This window comes from Myxocyprinus asiaticus, chromosome 43, assembly GCF_019703515.2.
Source record: "Myxocyprinus asiaticus isolate MX2 ecotype Aquarium Trade chromosome 43, UBuf_Myxa_2, whole genome shotgun sequence".
NCBI classification, from domain to species: domain Eukaryota; kingdom Metazoa; phylum Chordata; class Actinopteri; order Cypriniformes; family Catostomidae; genus Myxocyprinus; species Myxocyprinus asiaticus.
In genome coordinates this window covers 34754864-34776098 of record NC_059386.1, presented here as the reverse complement: position 1 = coordinate 34776098, position 21235 = coordinate 34754864, and the positions used below count along the sequence as shown (strand labels likewise).

At 36.3% G+C, this 21235-nt stretch overlaps 3 protein-coding genes across 5 annotated transcripts in view; 2 read left to right on the top strand and 1 right to left on the bottom strand.

Moving 5' to 3' along the window:
- Window positions 1–3270, top strand: part of rasgrf2a (Ras protein-specific guanine nucleotide-releasing factor 2a) — a 43366-nt gene extending 40096 nt beyond the window's left edge. Inside the window, exon 28 of the mRNA XM_051686348.1 lies at window positions 1584–3270. Within this exon, the coding sequence (XP_051542308.1) occupies window positions 1584–1682 (99 nt within the window). The 3' untranslated portion in view covers window positions 1683–3270. The remainder of the gene's footprint in view (window positions 1–1583) is intronic.
- Window positions 3271–5545: 2275 nt separating this feature from the next.
- Window positions 5546–11762, top strand: LOC127433895 (creatine kinase S-type, mitochondrial-like). Of its 3 annotated transcripts, none has more exons than XM_051686211.1 (10): window positions 5546–5713; window positions 7000–7190; window positions 8353–8551; window positions 9282–9377; window positions 9479–9700; window positions 10340–10425; window positions 10742–10865; window positions 10992–11126; window positions 11294–11419; window positions 11503–11762. In XM_051686211.1, the coding sequence occupies exons 2-10, from the start codon at window positions 7042–7044 to the stop codon at window positions 11617–11619; spliced, it is 1254 nt and encodes a 417-aa protein (XP_051542171.1). In that variant the 5' UTR covers window positions 5546–5713; window positions 7000–7041; the 3' UTR covers window positions 11620–11762. The 3 variants fall into 3 exon arrangements, with proteins under 3 accessions (XP_051542171.1, XP_051542170.1, XP_051542172.1); XM_051686210.1 differs by lacking the exon at window positions 10340–10425 and adding an exon at window positions 10037–10122 and having other exon boundaries at window positions 11503–11761; XM_051686212.1 differs by lacking the exon at window positions 10340–10425 and adding an exon at window positions 10037–10122 and having other exon boundaries at window positions 5555–5713; window positions 7029–7190; window positions 11503–11761.
- Window positions 11763–14100: 2338 nt separating this feature from the next.
- Window positions 14101–18129, bottom strand: LOC127433527 (ubiquitin-conjugating enzyme E2 L3-like). Its single transcript, XM_051685517.1, has 4 exons — window positions 18063–18129; window positions 17113–17208; window positions 15933–16119; window positions 14101–14865 (listed from the first exon to the last, which is right to left on the bottom strand). Exons 1-4 carry the CDS (start codon window positions 18087–18089, stop codon window positions 14711–14713), a joined length of 465 nt encoding a protein of 154 aa, XP_051541477.1. The 5' UTR covers window positions 18090–18129; the 3' UTR covers window positions 14101–14710.
- Window positions 18130–21235: the final 3106 nt, after the last annotated feature.

Genomic DNA, 21235 nt, shown 5'->3' with positions numbered 1-21235 from the left:
TAATACAATGGGGAAAAAATAGACTCTGTTGTATAGCTTGCAAATCGGCGTTTCAGTCAAAGATCTTCTTCAGGCATTCTGTTAATTTCTCTGAAGATTCTTCCAGATGCAAGTATAGTGTTTATCACTAATACCATGATGATTTACCCGAGAAGTTTCACAACTAATTCTGGTGATGCACTGTGAACTCAACCAGAGAAGGTTAATGGTGGTGGGCATTCTCCTTCTGGCGAAAATGTAACATTTTTGACACTCGTGTCAAACTATTTTCAGTGACTTTGTTTTTTTAAGAGCAAAAAGATGTGATGACAGTAAGACTTTGTTCGAGACGCTATTGTGCTTGGTAAATCAAACTTTTACGATGTGAATGCACTTCATTCATAAAAACGATTTCATTACTGTTCCACATTGATGTTAAAAGCATTTACTAGCGAGTCTGGTGCCTTCCTTATATGGCGTTTTCATGGGCATGGATTTTGATAATTGTGAATGAACGTGCACACGCCCCCTGTTTACGAAAGTTTGTAATTCACTAACACAGTGACACTAACACTGGCGGAAAATCTTCGGGAAGGTCCGTTTAACCTGCAAATGACTCCGAATGTCTCATATATTTACGAAAATGTCATGAATGAGGTACAATTACTTTTTGGAATAGGTGGAAATGGCTTTAATGGCATTTTCACACAAAAACCTTGGTGTGAACCAAAGTTCATTTGACATCTTTGGTTGCTGTAAAAAGTGTTTTCTAAACCAAGTAACCGAACCCAAGTACTCACCTGAGTCTGCTTGAAAACAAGAGTCTAATTTTCATGTGGACTATACTACAGATCGCAATTAGTAGGAAAGCAATCCAGCATAATTCGTGTAAGTAAACTGTTGTTGATGTGTGGTTATCTAGCTATCCACTTTTTTCCTGAACTGGAAAATGTTCCATGATTCATAAAAGATGCCTGTTTTTGTTTTCCGGCCTCCAGTGTTTTTACTCATATTGGCGTATGTTTTTAGCAGATAATATAATGTTTAGCCTATTAAATTGCTAAATAAAAAAAACATGCGACTCCATACATGTGCCGATACTTTCCAGAGTCGCAATAAACGTCTTTTGACCCGTCAGAGTTGGGTAGATGACTTGAAGCGATGGCCCGAGGTTTGGTAACGTTGATATCATTAACTACTTTGAGTTGTTATGACAGCCAACAACTGCAGAAGTTGAGCTTGAACTCATTTTTACTCCAAGTAACACTTATATTGGTTGTTGTTCTCCGTCTGGATCGCTTGTTTCAGTAGTTTTTACATGGCTTGTTATGGAGACCGGAAATCAGTCCAGCGGCAATCAGAATCATCGTGGCGCCGTCCAGTGATTGCTCAGGAAAACTGTGGATAGCGGAAAACAGCTACCACTAGTGCTAACAGTAACACTCACATTAATGACGCAAACATATAGCAATTTGGAGACAAATAACACCATGTGAAAGGAGAGGAGATGTTGGCATCAAACTCCTCGAATTCGGATTAGGCAGTTAAATCAAGTGTGAAAACAGTATGAAAACCTGTTCTCCTTTTTGTCGTTTTTCTCACAGGTAACACAGTTCCTTCTCGACAAAACTCTTGTAATGGATGAAGACACACTTTATGAATTATCTCTGAAGATTGAGCCAAGACTTCCTCCTGCCAACTAAATAATTATGTTTACACTGGACTCAAATGCAAAGTCAGATATCAAGTAAGAAGCTATTTATAGCAAATAAGAGACAGTTTGTGGGAATCCATACATTCATCTGAACATAAGATAATTACGATGAAATAACCATCCAGTATTGAAACAACAAGCTATTCTTATATCGATTAAACATCTTTCCATTTTAGTATGACTTCTGTGTAGAGAATGGGAAGATTTGTCATCGAAATGGACGCTTTTTGAAATAATTCTGGTATTATGAATTTTATGTTGTAAACTCAGGTTTAAATGTGCCTTTTTGTAAATATTATGTACAGTTGCAATATTTCGTAGTACATTTTTTCTAGCATGATACATTTGAATATAAATTTGGAAATCTTTTTACCAGAATGCAAAATATACGTTCCATTTTTAGAAGACAGTCATTCCTTTGGTGAAATAAGAATCGTATTAAAGTGGTTTTGTATGCATACGGTTGTAGATTATGTCCCGATGGATGTTCAATGGGGCTGACGTTATTACCTTTAGATGCTGGTCCTATTTTGACAAACAAGTATCCCGATCATATCTCCATTTTAAAATGGCCAAGGAAATGTTGGTGACCAAAATCTGCTCATTTAAATGACAATCAGGACAATACCTCCATATACCGGAGTTAACTGTCAAATAATATCTGTTGAGATGGGCTCAACCAAGCACTTTACTGTTTACTTAAAAATACATTCATTTACTTCATTTATTTGTTAAAACTTGGTTTTAATTCAAGGTTTTAAACTAGTATGCACTGTGAACAACAGGTCAGCTGCATTTTGCATTGAAATTGCATTTGATCGTTAAGCATGTTTAAGTTTGTAGAAATATTTGATGTTCATTGGCATGTTTGCATGAATCTACATTGAATATAATGTACGAACTGACTTCAAGAAAAAAATATTTTACGTTTTTGTGTTTAAACAGGGAGTAATTTATTCCCTTATGCATGATCATGTTTGTCAGTTTTTTTTTTTTTTTTTTTTTTTGTACAAAGATAAATTATTGTTTGATTAATACAAACATTTACAAAAGAACAACTGAATATGTACAGTGCCCTATTAATTAAGTTTTTTAAACATTCATTTATTTTACATGGAAACTGTAGTCAGTGAAAAAACTGTTGTTTAAATAATGCTTTAGATTCATAAAACATCAGATCCTGGTGGACTTTCCACTTTAAGAAATGAATACATACATTTTCTTTATAAGCCACCGCCATAAACGTCCATCCATGATGTAGCTGTTTAAATAAAATATGAAATAAAACTTTATGTTATCTATCTATCTATCTGTTTATCTGTCTGTCTATCTATCTATCTATCTGTTTATCTGTCTGTCTGTCTGTCTGTCTATCTGTCTGTCTATCTGTCTATCTATCTGTTTATCTGTCTGTCTGTCTGTCTGTCTATCTGTCTGTCTATCTGTCTATCTATCTGTTTATCTGTCTGTCTGTCTGTCTGTCTATCTGTCTGTCTATCTGTCTATCTATCTATCTGTCTGTCTGTCTATCTGTCTATCTATCTATCTATCTATCTATCTATCTATCTATCTATCTGTCTGTCTGTCTGTCTGTCGTTCTATCTATCTATCTATCTATCTATCTATCTATCTATCTATCTATATCTTATCGTTTTATCTATCTATCTTCTATCTATCTGTCTGTCTGTCTGTCTGTCTGTCTGTCTGTCTATCTATCTATCTTTCTATCAATCTATCTACCTATATCTGTCTATCTGTCTGTCTGTTTGTTGTTCTATCTATCTATCTATCTATCTATCTATCTATCTTATCGTTCTATCTATCTATCTATCTATCTATCTATCTATCTATCTATCTATCTATCTATCTGTCTGTCTATCTATCTTATCATTCTATCTATCTATCTATCTATCTATCTATCTATCTATCTATCTTATCGTTCTATCTATCTTATCGTTCTATCTATCTATCTATCTATCTGTCTATCTATCTATCTATCTATCTATCTATCTATCTATCTATCTATCTTATCATTCTATCTATCTATCTATCTATCTTATCATTCTATCTATCTATCTATCTATCTATCTATCTATCTATCTTATCGTTCTATCTATCTATCTATCTATCTATCTATCTATCTATCTATCTATCTGTCTATCTGTCTATCTATCTATCTTATCGTTCTATCTATCTTATCGTTCTATCTATCTATCTATCTATCTGTCTATCTATCTATCTATCTATCTATCTATCTATCTATCTATCTATCTTATCATTCTATCTATCTATCTATCTATCTATCTTATCATTCTATCTATCTATCTATCTATCTATCTTATCGTTCTATCTATCTATCTATCTATCTATCTATCTATCTGTCTATCTGTCTATCTATCTATCTTATCGTTCTATCTATCTTATCGTTCTATCTATCTATCTATCTATCTATCTATCTATCTATCTATCTGTCTATCTATCTATCTATCTATCTATCTATCTATCTATCTATCTATCTGTCTATCTGTCTATCTATCTATCTTATCGTTCTATCTATCTTATCGTTCTATCTATCTATCTATCTATCTATCTATCTATCTATCTATCTTATCATTCTATCTATCTATCTATCTATCTTATCATTCTATCTATCTGTCTATCATCTATCTATCTATCTATCTTATCATTCTATCTATCTATCTATCTATCTATCTATCTATCAATCTATCTATCTATCTATCTTATCGTTCTATCTATCTTATCGTTCTATCTATATCAATCTATCTTATCGTTCTATCTATCTATCTATCTATCTATCTTATCGTTCTATCTATCTATCTATCTATCTTATCGTTCTATCTATCTATCTATCTATCTATCTATCTATCTGTCTGTCTGTCTGTCGTTCTATCTATCTATCTGTCTGTCTGTCTGTCTGTCTGTCTATCTATCTATCTTTCTATCAATCTATCTACCTATATCTGTCTATCTGTCTGTCTGTTTGTCGTTCTATCTATCTATCTATCTATCTATCTATCTATCTGTCTATCTATCTATCTATCTTATCGTTCTATCTATCTATCTATCTATCTATCTGTCTATCTATCTATCTATCTATCTTATCGTTCTATCTATATCAGTCTATCTTATCGTTCTGTCTATCTATCTATCTCAATCTATCTTATCTATCTATCTATCTATCTATCTATCTATCTATCTATCTGTCTATCTATCTATCTATCTATCTTATCGTTCTATCTATATCAGTCTATCTTATCGTTCTATCTATCTATCTATTTCAATCTATCTTATCATTCTATCTATCTATCTATCTATCTATCTATCTGTCTATCTATCTATCTATCTATCTATCTATCTTATCGTTCTATCTATCTTATCGTTCCATCTATATCTATCTATCTTATCGTTCTATCTATCTATCTATCTCAATCTATCTTATCATTCTATCTATCTATCTATCTATCTATCTATCTATCTATCTATCTATCTATCTGTCTATCTATCTATCTATCTATCTATCTATCTTATCGTTCTATCTATCTTATCGTTCTATCTATATCAATCTATCTTATCGTTCTATCTATCTATCTATCTATCTTATCATTCTATCTATCTATCTATCTATCTATCTATCTATCTATCTATCTATCTTATCGTTCTATCTATCTATCTATCTATCTATCTGGCTGGCTGGCTAGCCATCTGGTTAGTGTAGATGAGGTGAAGGCACATAAACCAAGGCAGAGGATAGACATTAAGATTAAGTTTTAAAGAGCTGACTGTATTTAAGACCAGTGCGTGCAGTGCAGAATACTGGACTGTGGAAACAGGTCTCAAGGGCAAGCCGGACGACAGACATGGGTTATGACCTGCCACTTACACGGAAGAGGATTGGCCATCAGGCTGGCTTCTAATCCCATATCCAGAGAGGAGCACCAGCTTTACTCACAGACTGTGTATGTCCTAACACAGCCTACTGTAACTGCGGACACTCTACAGGTAAAACTATCTTCTCTTTCCCCTCTAATTCATAAATATCAGTAATCTGAGCTTGAATGTAGATGTTTGTCTTGAGAGAACAAAGATAAATTGAAGAATAAGGAACTCTATTGACTGGTAAGAAATAATTTCCATCTGCAACATTAGACGAACTGTTTATTAAAAAGTCTATAAAAATCATCAAATGTGATTTAGGTATGTGTTAATATTTACTTGTTTATTTTTTGAATTGCTGTAAAATTGATTGCAATTACTGTACATATAAAGCACTGGTTTATATTTCAACAAGCAGCATTTGTTAGATAATTCTGAGGTGTCTTTAAGGTCATTAGAGTTGTAGAATTGTATTTGACAGCATTCTAGAACTATTACAGACTAATCCTTGAGGTAAAAGCCTAATAATCCTCCACATTTCCTCAGAGAGATAGACCTTAAATCGGGGTAAAGTGTTGACAGGCCACCTGTTCAAAAGTATAACATGGTTTTGCCATTTGTTGTAGATCTGTGTTTAGGCTGCCAGATTCTAGCCAGGTCTTATGTGCTCTTGTGACCGGTTCAGAATGTCACAGCTGAGCACGAGGTCTAAGGGTAGACTGTTGCCAGTTGGGGCTGAGTTCCAAACAGTTCATGTAGTTTGCGAGTCTATTAATGACACTTTCGCAGAGTCACGATTACACAGGCATAAGGGTTTCTATCATCAAGGATGTATCGAAATGTTCAAGTATGTAAATGTTTAAGAATCTGTCACTGATCAACCAATGCTTGATTTTAGGGGGACGTGTCCTCCTCAGTGTCTGTGATGGTTATGACCCTGGTCTTTGTTTTCATCTTTTTTGCAATTGAGGGATTTCAAACCACAGTACTGCATTTGATAGTTGAGTTTCTTATCTACTTTAAGTTGACACTCACAAAGGATGACAGAAGAACTTGGTTTGTCTACAAATACTTGAATATTCAAGAATATGATGGTTTCTCCCAAAATGTCCTTTAGAAGCCTGTTAAGGACAAGTCCTTAAGATGGGAACTGTATCCTAAGGTCATGTTCACCTATAGTATAACTCCATAAACTCCTGAGATTCCTTATTTTTATGTCAGGGAACTGAGGAGGACACTGGTGTTATAGTTAATAAACCAATGTCTCAATAAGGTGACCAGACAAAAGCAAGTAGACACTTGTCAGCTTGTCAGCTTAGGGGACCATCTGTCAACTCTAGGACAAAGATTGTTAGATACTCACAGTGACATTCAAATAAGTCTGTGAAAACCTTTCCAACCTCTTTTACCAGTGCTGACTCCAACTGGATTTTGTAATCAGAAACAGTGTGAAGATGGCAAGCTCATTCACCAAGATGTTCTCGGGCCGTACAACTGGCTTACTCATGGCGAGTCTAGGAGCTGGCGCCATGGCGACCGGTTACTTGATGAGTGACAGTGCCACTATCTCTGCAGAGCAGAGAAGGAAACTCTACCCTCCCAGGTACCAACCAGAGAGATTAAATCAGTTACAACCTATAGATGATATTCCATGCAATACTCTTTGTTTGGGAGACTATCATTTGCTTTACCATTTCAAATTACATAATTTAGTAATCATGTCCAAATAACATATGAGAAGCTAATAATGTTTTTTGCATTCATCGGATATACTAAGAAGGGTGCAACTATGATTTATTCCATCAGGGGCACCTGTTCTATGATGGAAAATATTTTATCTGGCCTAGAGGTCATGATGTACTGTGTGAAAAAGTGTCACACAGTAAATGAGTGAAAGGTAAAAGGGTAGGAACATCAAACTTAAGTAGCTTATGTCCTGTCCTGCACGTCACTTCTTTTTCACTCCCTCACACTGATAGACGCCAAAGATCAGATCAGATCAGCAGTCCAAGGTTTAAGCTCCTTGACAGAGCTGACTGCGAAATGGTAGCATTTCCCTTTTTTATGTGGTAACATTCTCACCAAATCCACACCAAATCCCCCACTATATATATATCTAATTATGTCTCTCAGAGTTTTAACTACAGTTGGTCTTTGAAGGGATGTTCACCCTGAGTGATTAAATCAATTGAAGTCGCCAAGCTGCTGTACTGTTGGTTGCTAGTAGGTGTTCCTACTCTACTGCAGAATCGGTATCAGGCAGCAGATCACATTATCTTCACTGTCTACACACCCATGGTAGTCCCTAATGAAGTTGAACTCTGCTAAACTTTGTCACTTTGCCAAAACTCTGTCGCCTCAACTCCTTAGCTTTCATTTTAAAATTAATGACTTCCAGTCACTTTTTTGTTGCTGTTCAATGAACACCCTTTAGCTTGATCCAAGACCAACATCCTAATCCAAAATCCATACCTTAACCACACTCTTTCTGGACAGCCAGTCACCATTCAAAGTCAATGACAATTATGCCCATAATTGTAGTGGATAAGCTGTACAGTCTAATTGCAGTAGGCACAAATGACCTGTAGAGCTCCCTGTTGCACCGAGGTTGGATCAGCCTACTACAGAATGTGCTCCTCATTCCAACAAGCAGCTCATGGAGGACAATTTGGACATCATTCTTCTTTTGTCCACCAACATTAAAGGGTCTAACCTTATAAAAGAACCTGACTGGGGATGTAATAGGCTACTGTTTTTCCCAACAGTGCTGACTTTCCTGACCTTCGCAAGCACAACAACTGTATGGCCGGTGCACTGACCCCTGCCATCTATGCCAAGCTGAGGGACAAGGTCACCCCAAACAACTGGACTCTTGACCAGTGCATCCAGACTGGTGTGGACAACCCCGGTCATCCCTTCATCAAGACAGTGGGGATGGTTGCTGGTGATGAGGAGAGCTATGAGGTACAGCAATACATTCATACTATGTAAATGTAAATTTTTCATTTGAAATAATATAAAAATTAAATGTTCAGCTTTCTCTTCTTCAGCACAGTTGTGTCTGTCCACAAAAGTTCACCACAGTGGATTACCAGCATACATTAAGAACTTTTCCATTCTGAGCAGGTTCCAGTTCCATTTCCACTTGAGCACCGTTTGGTATGGTTCGTTTACAAACTGTTCTCAGCCTGGAATTAGTTACCCTGCTCAGGACAGAAAACCATGCTGGTGGAACGCCTGTAGTGACGTGCCGATTGATTGGTCACTTGCCCATTCAATCCATTCTAATCCTTCTTTCGTAGCACCACAGAAGAAAAAGAAACCATAACCATGCCAACGAACCCGAATAGGTCCGCAATGAGAACCGTTCTGCCTGATGGTGGAAAAGTGCCTAATGTGTTTTGGGTGCTAGTCCCCATCATGTAATGCTGATGATGCCACTAGGCTTCTTAGTTTTCAAGCAAAAGTCCCTTGGTCAACCAGCTTCACCGGTCAACAGCATGACTATGTTTGTCCACAAAGTGAGACCCGCACCTGACCAGCATTAACCAACATTAAACAGCTTGGACCTGCATGGAAATTCATGCTGGTCTAAGGTGTTTTTTTCAGTAGGGTCTGGTTTTGCCTCAGCCTTATTTCAAGAAAATACCATGAAAATATCAATTATTATGAGGCAACACCCTTTATTTTGCAGTTGTTTGCTGAAATCTTTGATCCCGTAATCAAGGACAGACACAACGGCTATGACCCAAAAACCATGAAGCATCCAACTGACCTTGATGCCTCCAAGGTAAATGTCTGGTTTTTTTTTCTCAACCTTTGTTTTAAAAGTGAGATATTCTAAATGTTCCATTTAATTACGTTACATTTCCTGCTTGATCTTTATCACAGATCACATCAGGCATGTTTGACGAGCGCTACGTCCTGTCCTCCCGTGTGCGCACTGGCCGCAGCATCCGTGGCCTCAGTCTGCCCCCCGCCTGCAGCCGCTCCGAGCGTCGTGAGGTGGAGAGGGTGGTGATCCAAGCCTTGGCTGGACTAAAGGGAGATCTTACTGGACGTTACTACAGCCTCACTGAAATGACTGAACATGAGCAGCAGAGACTCATCGATGTGAGTTGCTTTAGATATGAGGATATTTTGGATATTTTGGTTCTAGACCAGGGGTGCCAAACTTTGCTTCTGGAGGGTCACCATCTTGCTGAGTTTAGCTTCAACCCTTATCAAACATACTGTATCTGATCCAGCTAATCATGGTCTTCAGAATTACTTGAAAATGTAGGCATTTTTTGTTGGAGCAAGGTTTGAAACTAAACTCTGCCTGACAGTGGCCCTCCAGAAACAGAGTCTGACACCCTGTTTTAGACCGTGACATGGCTCTCGGTTAAACATTTGCCAAATGATGACATGATGAATCTTAACTCTCCCTTTCATGCTGGCATGGCTTAGGAACATTTTCTCTTTGACAAGCCTGTGTCTCCCCTGCTCACTGCAGCTGGGATGGCCAGGGACTGGCCTGATGCTCGTGGGATCTGGTAAGACTAGAGGGAAAGAGAATGAGTTACAACTCTTGTACACCCAATCAGACCTCACTCTTTAGTTCCAGACCATCCTCACATCTTTGGAGTGTTTTATTGATTGGGTTTGTAATGTACCAACCTTCTTCTGGTCTTCCCTTTCTTCTGCGATCCTCCACCATCCTCCACTATTCTTCCACCTACTTCTGTCTTCCTTTCTTTCTTTATTTCTTAGGACCACTTCCTGTTTGACAAACCTGTGTCCCCTTTGTTGACTTGTGCATTTATGGCCCGTGACTGGCCAGATGCAAGAGGCATCTGGTATGGTTCTAGGAAGTTCTTAGCATGTCTTAATTAACATTTGTGTAGCTAACAAGACATAGGAACCAAGAAAATTATAAAAATTCTCACATGTGCTCAGAAAAGAACTGGCTAAATGCAACATTAGCCTGAATGCATGACATAGGATACTAAACCAAGATACTAATATGTTGATTTCATTAAGAGAAAAGGACTAGCTGGTATGGGTGATAATACAAAAATGATCCAGTGTATTATCCAGGCTTATGGTTCCTACATATGGGAATGGGTTTTTAGCAAGAAATTCTCATAATTTAAACATGCAATCATTTTCAAGGCACAACAATGAGAAGACCTTTTTAATATGGGTCAATGAAGAAGACCACACCCGTGTCATCTCCATGGAGAAGGGTGGCAATATGAAGAGGGTGTTTGAGAGGTTCTGCCGAGGTCTCAAACAGGTAACAACACACCTGTCCATTAACCAAGTAACACCCAAACTGTTGAGTTTTCATAAAGCTTCTTTATAAAGGATCATTTGTCCTGTAAAGTTGATTTCTTCTGTTGGCCATCTCTCTGTTGGACAGGTGGAACAACTGATTCAGGAGAGAGGCTGGGAGTTCATGTGGAATGAACATCTTGGCTACATCCTGACCTGCCCATCCAATCTGGGTACCGGTCTCAGAGCTGGAGTGCATGTCCGCTTGCCAAAGCTCAGCAAGGTTACCACAATTAGCCTTCTCTTTTCATTCAAAGCTTTCAGAAAGAAAGAAATTTAACTTTGGTAAAATAATGAAGCAACAGACAGCAACACCACGAATGTTCCTCAGGTATCTAAAGTGTGTAACGGATGTTGAAATGGATGTTTAATCCAAATCATTGCCTGTAGGACCCTCGGTTTGGCAAGATTCTGGATAACTTGCGGTTGCAGAAGCGTGGCACTGGCGGAGTGGACACCGCTGCTGTGGGCGACATCTTTGACATCTCAAACCTTGACCGCCTGGGCAAATCTGAGGTAGGCCATTCAAAAACATACTGTTTCAGTCTCCTCTGCATGCTATTTTCAAACTCTGGTGTGAGCCTGCTTTTCTTTACTAGGTGGAACTGGTGCAGTTGGTAATTGATGGTGTCAACTACCTTATTGAATGTGAGAAGAGATTGGAGAAGGGCCAGGATATCAAGATCCCTGCACCCATCCAACAGTTCAGGAAGTGAGCAACGCTCCTCTGCTAAATTTGGACCAGTACAGCAGAGTTAACCATGGACAATCCTTCCACCAATCCCAAAAACAGAAGGTCTTATGTATACACAAAGCTCAATAAAATGAACCCTAAAACTACAAAGTACATATGCATGCTATTTTATTCAAGAACTCAACTTATTTTGCTGTCAAAAGCATTCTAATCTTTCAAGGTATTTACCTGCAGGGTACCACTAACAAAAGTGAAACAGCTTCTCTACCATCACAGACAGTAATGGGTTTATCGTAACAACACTGAGCCAAGCTTCTAGGAACCCAGTGGCAAGACACATGGTCCAAGCGCTTATCTGGTCAGTCAAACCAAGGCTGTCTTGTTTTACATTTCTTACTTGCCAAGTTCTTATAGGAATGTTCTGGGTGAAATACATCTTAAGGTCTATCGACAGCATTTGTGGAATGCCACAGGAAATTATTTTGACATTACTTAGTTTGTAAAATCAACATCAACAGTCATGTGCCAACATTGGAAGTCTAAGTCAAACTATTTATTAAGAATCTATTTATTTTCTCTGGTAATTGACAGCATACCACAGCTGCTGCCCATAAAGCTTAAGTTGTATTTTACCCAGAAAATTCCATAAAGGGGTAGTTCATTCAAAAATGGAAATTCAACCCGGTATGACTTTCTTCCATGGAACACCAAAGGAGATCTTGGCCAAAATATTAGTCTCGGTCATCCTTCACTTTCACTGCATCTTTTGGTGACTGGGGCAGTCAGTCCCTATCATTCTATGCAAGTATGACAGAATTTTTATTTAACTAACATTTAGGAGGTGGAGTTTGAGTCAATTAAAATTACAATCTTGTTAAATAAAAAATCTTAACATTGTAGAAGGTTTTCTTAAAAGTGCATTTGTATACCATGCAGAAACAGTCAGTTGCTTTTTGGCTGTTCCATTAGTCCAGATCTAATGTTGAAATGAGCCCCCTTTTCCATGATGGTTTAAATGGTAATGAATTTACCTTAATGCCAGACACTGGCATCTCATCATTAGACAGTCTAATCCAGTAGGGCTAATTTCCCCATTTAGAGCTGCTTAGTGCGGGATCTCATCATGCTAATCTTGGTTCTATACTTAAGAGAGAAGTGGGTTAAGGATGGGCTACAGGAACCAGAAAGGTAAATGACTGTGGAATCGGTTGTAAAGTGTAAGCTGCTTTGTCATTGTGTTGGATGCACAAGACACTGAAATAAAATACAGATGGGTATTTTTAGAGGTTACGTTTGATAAAAAAAAAAGTTAAAAAAAAATTACGTTTAAACATACCATGGTAATGCCATGATATTCATCTGAAACCATCACTGTACCATTTACCATCCATCACACTATTTTTTGTAAAAGAATATAGAACTAAATGGCAACACTGATTACTATGGGCAAAGGCTACAGCTAACTGTAAATTGTGTAATAATTAGTGCCATTGGCATGTTAAAAAAACTCCTTTTGTCCTGACAAATTAGTTTTTTTGAACTAGAATACTTTAACTTATAAAGTGTGTAAAACCAACACTTGTGGTAAAAAAAAAAGGTACCAAAAATAAGACATGCAACTATAGCTTCAATCAAAACATCACAGTTAGTGTTGTTATGGTAAAATCATAAATTAACATGGGATCTCCAGTGTAAGAGCCTTTCAGAATTGTTTTTATGAGAACAGAGCAGCTTGTTAACTAGGGCACTTTGGTGGAAACAACGGTCATCGTGATAACTTTCCCTAAGGGGAATTTGAATAAACCTTAGGAAAAGTTCATGAATTCATCAATTTACCTCAAAAATCCTAAAACAGATATTTTCTCTTCTGCTGCATTTTTCTATTTACATGCCGTTTGATTTTGGATATTTATCAGAGTGCACATGGTAATTTTAGAGATAACAAACAATAACACTACTGTATTTAATATTAACTGGCTCAACACCCACATCTAAAATTAAAATATAAAAATCCAGTACTTTGGTTCCCTAGAATCTTAACAAAAAGTTCTGCTGATGTACCATGGTACAGTGGTTAAAAGATGGCAATACCACAGTACTGAATGATTTAACACATTCATATACTATTGCATTTAAATGCAATAGTCTTGGGTGTGTCAAGAATATTTTACAATGCCATCTTCAGTTGTGGCCCTGTACTACCCCATAGTTAGTTATAAAGGGGAACTTCAGACCACAACTGTTCCATTATTGCCCATCTTTGAGAGTCAACTGGGCAGAAATGTGTACTATTTTTAATTTTTTAAAGACTCCTAACACGTAGACATTTTACTCAGTAGCTTTGAATCATACATGTGTTGTGTTTACAATTCAGAATATTGAAAAGACAATCTTACCCAATGATTTTTCACATTCTAGTCTTTGTGATGTTCCAAAAAAGTATCACCATTTGTGAATGAATTTAAAAACATATATAGATTCAGTCGCACACATAAGGTAATTTTTGCTTTCCTTTTTATGACATCATAAACATTATGTTGGTGACAGTAACCAAGCTGTGATTTAATTAGTTACAAACAGAGATTATGCAGAACATGAAAACTCACTCCAGAGAGAACAGTGCAACCTAAGCAAAAACAATAAAAAACAAAGTTGAAATATACAGTTAAAGAAACAGTTGCCACTCACCTTTAGAACATTGATGTATTGTGTTTCTATACAATGAACTATTGGATTTTACTTTGTCATAAATGTGAAACAACTTAACATTATACTCTGTAGTACTCTGCTATGAAAACAGTCAAGATTCAATCGCACAGCAGATTGCAAGACTTGAACACATCTCTGTGCAATTTAAGAAGAAATTAAAAGAAACAACCTTTCACTCTCTTAGCCCCGCCCCCACATCTTACCACTTTTATTAAGTTCTCATTTACACACATTTACACCAGCCAATCAACACCCAGAAGTCTTTCTGCCGAAGGGACGATGGGCTCCACGGGCTCAATGCAGGGTGACAGAGAGGGCACGCTGACTGGCGGGGACTCAGATTGGGGGAGACGGTTTTAGAGGAGTGGGCAAAGAAGAAACGAGGGAGACATGCCCATGTGATATCACTCCACTGGCCGCTTCTCGCCATGTTTCTTTGTAAACTCTTCTGCGTTCTTAAAGAATCTTTTACGGTCTTTTGAATATTCCTCTGCTAGGTCGGCCCTCAACGGGTGTTCTGGTTGGGGGTCGTTGACGAGAGCGATGAGTGACTGGATTACTGTTTAGAGGGGGGAAAAACAAAATATACTTAATAATAGTTCACCTTACAATAAAAACTCTGTCATTAAGTCACCCTCATGCTGTTCCAAAACCACATGACCTTTTTTCTTCCATGGAGCACAAAAGGATAAATGTTAGGGACCGACAACCTCAGTCACCATTCACTTTTATTGCATTTTTTTTTCTCCATCCAATAAAAAAATTAAATGGTGACTTAGACTATAGGGCTGGACGACGTAATTGGATATCAACAATGTCTTACAAATATCCCTATGCTGATTGTGACACTCATTGTCAGATGATGATCGACAATATCGGAAAATGGCAAAAGCATGGATCTGGGAAATCGCCATATATATATTAAACAGTGGCCAAGGGTGTAAAATTAGCACCCACCACCCGTCAAATGCAACGAGGCTGAATCCAGCTCCTTATTCACAAGCTCCTCGTCCAAATGCAGGTATTTCATGAGCGGGTAATTTTGCTCATCTACCCGCGACAGTGGTGGGCGACCTGCAAGACGTCTCGGAGTGACACATGAGAAGTAATGCTGTTAAACACAAAGACACGCATTTGAAGAAATCCACTTTATTATATTTTTAAGAACAGACAAAAGGAAAGCCGTCAATGCACGTGTCTGGTTTGCTGTTTGTTCAGAGGTGTGCAGCAGGAGCGTGTTTCGTGGCACACGTGCATGTAAAGAGTTATCACTCTTTTATCTCATACAAATACAAACTGAATTTAGAAATGTCTTCTGTTTACTTTTTTCATGTTTCAATAAATGAATTACATTTTTAAAGCAAAAATATTCCCCGACCCTCGGCATGTGGGTTGATGCTGTAAAGATTTTGCGATATATTTTATAAAATGTTATAAAATATTGTCAAAATATTTTTTACATATCGCCCAGCCCTATTAGACTACAACATTCAGCCAAAAATCTCCCTGTGTGTTTCACGGACAAATGAAAAGTCATATGGATTTGGAATAACATGAGGGTGAGTAAATGATGACAGAATTTTGATGGCGAAGTCTCTCTTTAATATGTCAGAAGCAGTGCTGTACCTTGGTCAGTTTTGGTTGCAGGTTTCCAGTTCTCAGCGCTTATGACCGGGAGGCACACTTGACCCTTCTCATCAATATTTGGGTGATAGATCTTTGTCTTAAATGTGATCTTTGGAGGTTTAAATGGATATTCTGCAGGGAATGTGATCTCAATACGGAATGCACCTTTATCGTATGGAGGGTTGTCCTGAAAATGAAAGACAGGGTAGATTAAAACAGTTTTTGCCTCAGTTCTAGGAGTTCTGTGTGGTCTCTAGGGCATTGGTAGGTGGTTGCTAGTATAGAACCGGGTTTGCAGCAAATATAACCCACAAACATAATCGACAATCTGGTTAAAAGCGCTCTAAGCGGGGGGCCTGCGTAGCTCAGCGAGTATTGACGCTGACTATCACCCCTGGAGTCACGACTTCAAATCCAGGACATGCTGAGTGACTCCAGCCAGGTCTCCTAAGCCAGTGGTTCCCAACACTGTTCCAAGAGGCCCCCCAACACTACCCATTTTGGATATCTCCCTAATCAAACACACCTGATTCAACTCATCAGCTCGTTAGTGGAGACTCCATGAACTGAATTGGGTGTGTCAGAAAAGGGAGATATACAAATGTGCAGTGTTGGGGGGGCCTCCAGGAACAGGATTGGGAACCGCTGTCCTAAGCAACCAAATTAGCCCGGTTGCTAGGGAGGGTAGAGTCACATGGGGAACCTCCTCGTGGTCGCTATAATGTGGTTCTCGTTCTCGGTGGGGTGCGCGGTGAGTTGTGCGTGGATGCCGCGGAGAATAGCGTGAAGCCTCCACACGCGCAAGGTCTCGATAACGCGCTCAACAAGCCACGTGATAATATGCGCGGATTGACGGTCTCAGACGCGGAGGCAACTGAGATTCGTCCTCCGCCACCCGGATTGAGGCGAGTCACTACACCACCACGAGGACTTAGAGCGCATTGGGAATTGGGCATTCCCAATTGGGGAGAAAAGGGGAGAAGAAAAAAAAAGTGCTCCAAGCAAATTCTTTATTTCTTGCTAACTTCCAACAAACTGATTGAACGAGACTGCTCCAAAAATAGAATATTATTCACATCCCGAGAGGTTATATTGATTTCTATCGTGCTAAAAAATCATTTACAGCACCTTTAATTCAACTTGAGACAGACCTTCGCATTCAACGAGTATGCATACTTACAGGAACGATGAGTCCTTGCCAAGTCAGAATGTTTGACTCATCCACTTGAATGTTGCGAAAATTTTTCATTCCAGATTTGCGAATTTCATCAAGTTCCTGAAAAACACAGAATATGACCCCTCAAGAAATCTGACACTCCTCAAATGTGACAAACAAAAGTGAGAATGAAGCTAATACATGTGCTTTCATTTTTACTATATTCATGACGTGCAATACTTTCAATACATTAACACATCAGAACTCTATAGTTATATTTACATTGTCTACATTCAAGTCATTTTTCATCCAAAATGTTAAGTGATCAGAGTTCAGATGAAATGTATTAGAATATTTTTGTGACTTCAGGGTTGACAAGCCCAAGAGTCTGAAATATAATTAATATAATCTCACAAAACTGAAAGAATTAATGTATTTATCATAGTATCATAACTTCAAAAATTATAACACAAATTTAATTGAACTCAAACTCTTTAAACAAAGACAACATGCATACTTCCTGGTTGTCTATTTAATCACATTACTGATAATCCCATAATTTAACTTAAACATTATGATCACCCAGGCACCTCCATCTGTCATATTAAACTATTTATTAGTCATTAATCTCTAAAACGATTATTATATTTATCTAGCTCTTAGTTGGTAAACGCAAAGATCTCATCTATTAAACATACATCATGAACACTCTTTAACAGACGTCCGAAACGACGTTATTAATTAGACTAAATCAGGACACTGTTTACTTTATTTGAATGTTTTATTTTAATTCCATATGAGTATTTGAACTACAGCTAGGCTAGTTAGCGTCTTCCTCATAATTCTCATTTCACACAAGAGTGATTAAAAGTTTCATCTTTCTGACCGACAGTGATTTAAGTCTGTAACGCGTATGTTTAAGACGATAAGATGAGTAAAATCTTTATTTAATAAGGATAAAATCTGATATTTACCTTGTGCAGTCGCCTGCTCGCCGCCATCCTGGATTTGCTGTTACCCACAATGCATCGCTCACTGAATTTACTTCGAAACACTTCTGATAAATTCATAAATTATGAGAATATTTAATATAAAATATTGAGTCACACTATTGAATGGTGGATTCTGTAAACGTCTCGTTTAATGGTCTCATTCCAACCACATCTTGAATTTTTTATATTATTATTTATTAATATCACACTGCACATACAAAAAAAATAAAAAAAATAAAAATAAATAAATAAAAAAAACTATTTTAAATAGTATCACAAAAAGATACAGTATGACTAGAAAAAAGCAATAAGACCCAACAGCAAATCACACACACAAAAGTAAGTTATTAATATTGGAAGTATTGGATATATAACTAATTGAATTTTTGTTTTGTTGCTGTTATTGTATTCTTATTATTTATTTTCTTTTTTTCTATTTACTATAGTAGTAGTAGTACTCAGATGTAATTCGTGTTCTACAGCGGGCAAAAAAATGAATAAATAAATAAATAAACATTAAAATAATAATAATAATAATAATAATTATTATTATTATTATTGTTATTATCATCATCATTATTATTATTATTATTGTTATCATTATTATTTAATTATTATTATTATGGTTGTTATTTTTAGTATTATTGTTGTTGTTATTGTTATTATTGTTATTGATATTATTATTATTTGTAATTATTATTATTATTATCATCATCATTATTATTATTATTATTTAATTATTATTATTTGTAATTATTATTATTATTGTTGTTGTTGTTGTTGTTGTTGTTGTTATTATTATTATTATTTGTAATTATTATTATTGTTGTTATTTTTATTATTATTGTTATTATTATTATTATTATTATCATTATTATTATTATTTGTAATTATTATTATTATTGTTGTTGTTGTTGTTGTTATTGTGATTATGATTATGATTTGTAATTAATTATTATTAATGTTGTTGTACACTATGGTGTATAGTGACACCCTGTTTGAAAGTGACTTAAAGCCAGAGATATTGACATGAACATTTATTTATATTTAATATACAGTACTGACAAGCATAACTAAGTCATTGAATAGGTTCCTACAGAGATATCATCAAGACATCCATACAATTGCACTGGTTTCTGATTTCCTAGAATCATTTTATGTTGCATATACACTGGCGGCCAAAAGTTTGGAATAATGTTCAGATTTTGCTGTTTCGGAAGGAAACTGGTACTTTAATTCACCAAAGTGGCATTCAGCTGATCACAAAATATAGTCAGGACATTACTGATGTAAAAACAGCACCATCACTATTTCCAGCAGCCATCACTCCAACACCTTATCCTTGAGTAATCATGCTAAATTGATCATTTGGTTCTAGAAAATCACTTGCCATTATATCAAACACAGCTGAAAGATATTTGGTTCATTAAATGAAGCTTAACATTGTCTTTGTGTTTGTTTTTGAGTTGCCACAGTATGTAATAGACTGGCATGTCTTAAGGTCAATATTAGGTCAAAAATGGCAAAAAAGAAACAGCTTTCTCTAGAAACTCATCAGTTAATCATTGTTTTGAGGAATGAAGGCTATACAATGCTTGAAATTGCCAAAAAACTGAAGATTTCATACAAAGCTGAGTGTTCTGGATCTTAACCCCATTGAGCTTTTGTGGGATCAGCTAGACTGTAAGGTGCGTGAGAAATGCCCGACAAGACAGACACATCTATGGCAAGTGCTACAGGAAGTGTGGGGTGAAATGTCACCTGAGTATCTGGACAAACTGACCGCTAGAATAACAAGGATCTGCAAAGCTGTCATTGCTGCACGTGGAGGATTTTTTTATGAGAACTCTTTGAAGTAGTTTAAGAAGTTCTGAAAATGTTTTTCAAATTGTAATAGTAATTTTTCACGTTATTAATGTCCTGAATATACATTGTGATCAGTTGAATGACACTTTGGTGAATAAAAGTACCAATTTCTTTCCATAAGAGCAAAATCTGTACAATATTCCAAACTTTTGGCCGCCAGTGAGTATATGACATTTATGTATAATATTGACAGCAAATAATATAAAAACAGACACGTCAGTTTACAAAAAAATTACATATATATATATATATATATATATATATATATATATATATATATATATATATATATATATATATATTCTCATATAGTCCTATACTGAAAATTAATTTAGTAAAAAATAATCAACTCCAATATAAAAAAAAGGTAAATTAAACTTCTAACACAGTAAATATAATTAATAAATCTTTCCACTGCGAGGCGTAAGAGCGCTTTAGTTGTGCTGCACATTCTAAATCAAACTCAAGGTTCTTCTTCACTGTGTTGATCACCTTGATCTCAAGGCTTTTCTGGTTATTTTAGGATATACATGTCTGTTGCAAAGTATACATATGTAATGAATTAACTTAAATGTGCATTCAAGTAAAATAATTATATTGATAATTATGTAAGAGGAATATATATGTCAAATCACATACATACATACATACAACATTCCCTGTTCTACACTTTTATTTCTTCTTTCTAGACACATTACAGTTCCTTATTTTTAACCTAGTTTCATTTCTTCCACCGTAACACCAGAGAATGTATAGGTTAACATATAGTCAAAGTAGTTCCTTTACAAACATGCTTTTCTTGTTGGTCCATCAGCATACTTAAGAGTAAGACAAAGTCTGGTGTAGAGTGACACTATGTTGGTATGGTTTCAGCATAAGTTGTCTAAGTCGTTTTAAGTTTTAACATTCAGTTTTTATTCTAAATTCAAAGTTGATTTTGGTATGGAATAAAGTCAGTATTGTTTATACATCTCAGGAAAAAAATTATTTGTCCTAAACTATTCTAAGCAGTGTTTGTAATACAAATAAATCTATTTTATCTAAGATTTAGACTTTATACATATAGCTACACACACTAGAAAATAACTTTTTACATTTCCAGTTAGTAGTTGAATATATGGTAGCCACAAATGAATAGTCAATAAGCAAGAGCATTCTGAAATGATATTTTGAAAGTATAGTCCAAGTCCACAGCTGTATGGCATTTTATAGGGCACATCAATTACACCAAATGTAAGTAATGCATGCATATGCACTAAAAATCAATGACTGATATCAGAATTAAATGT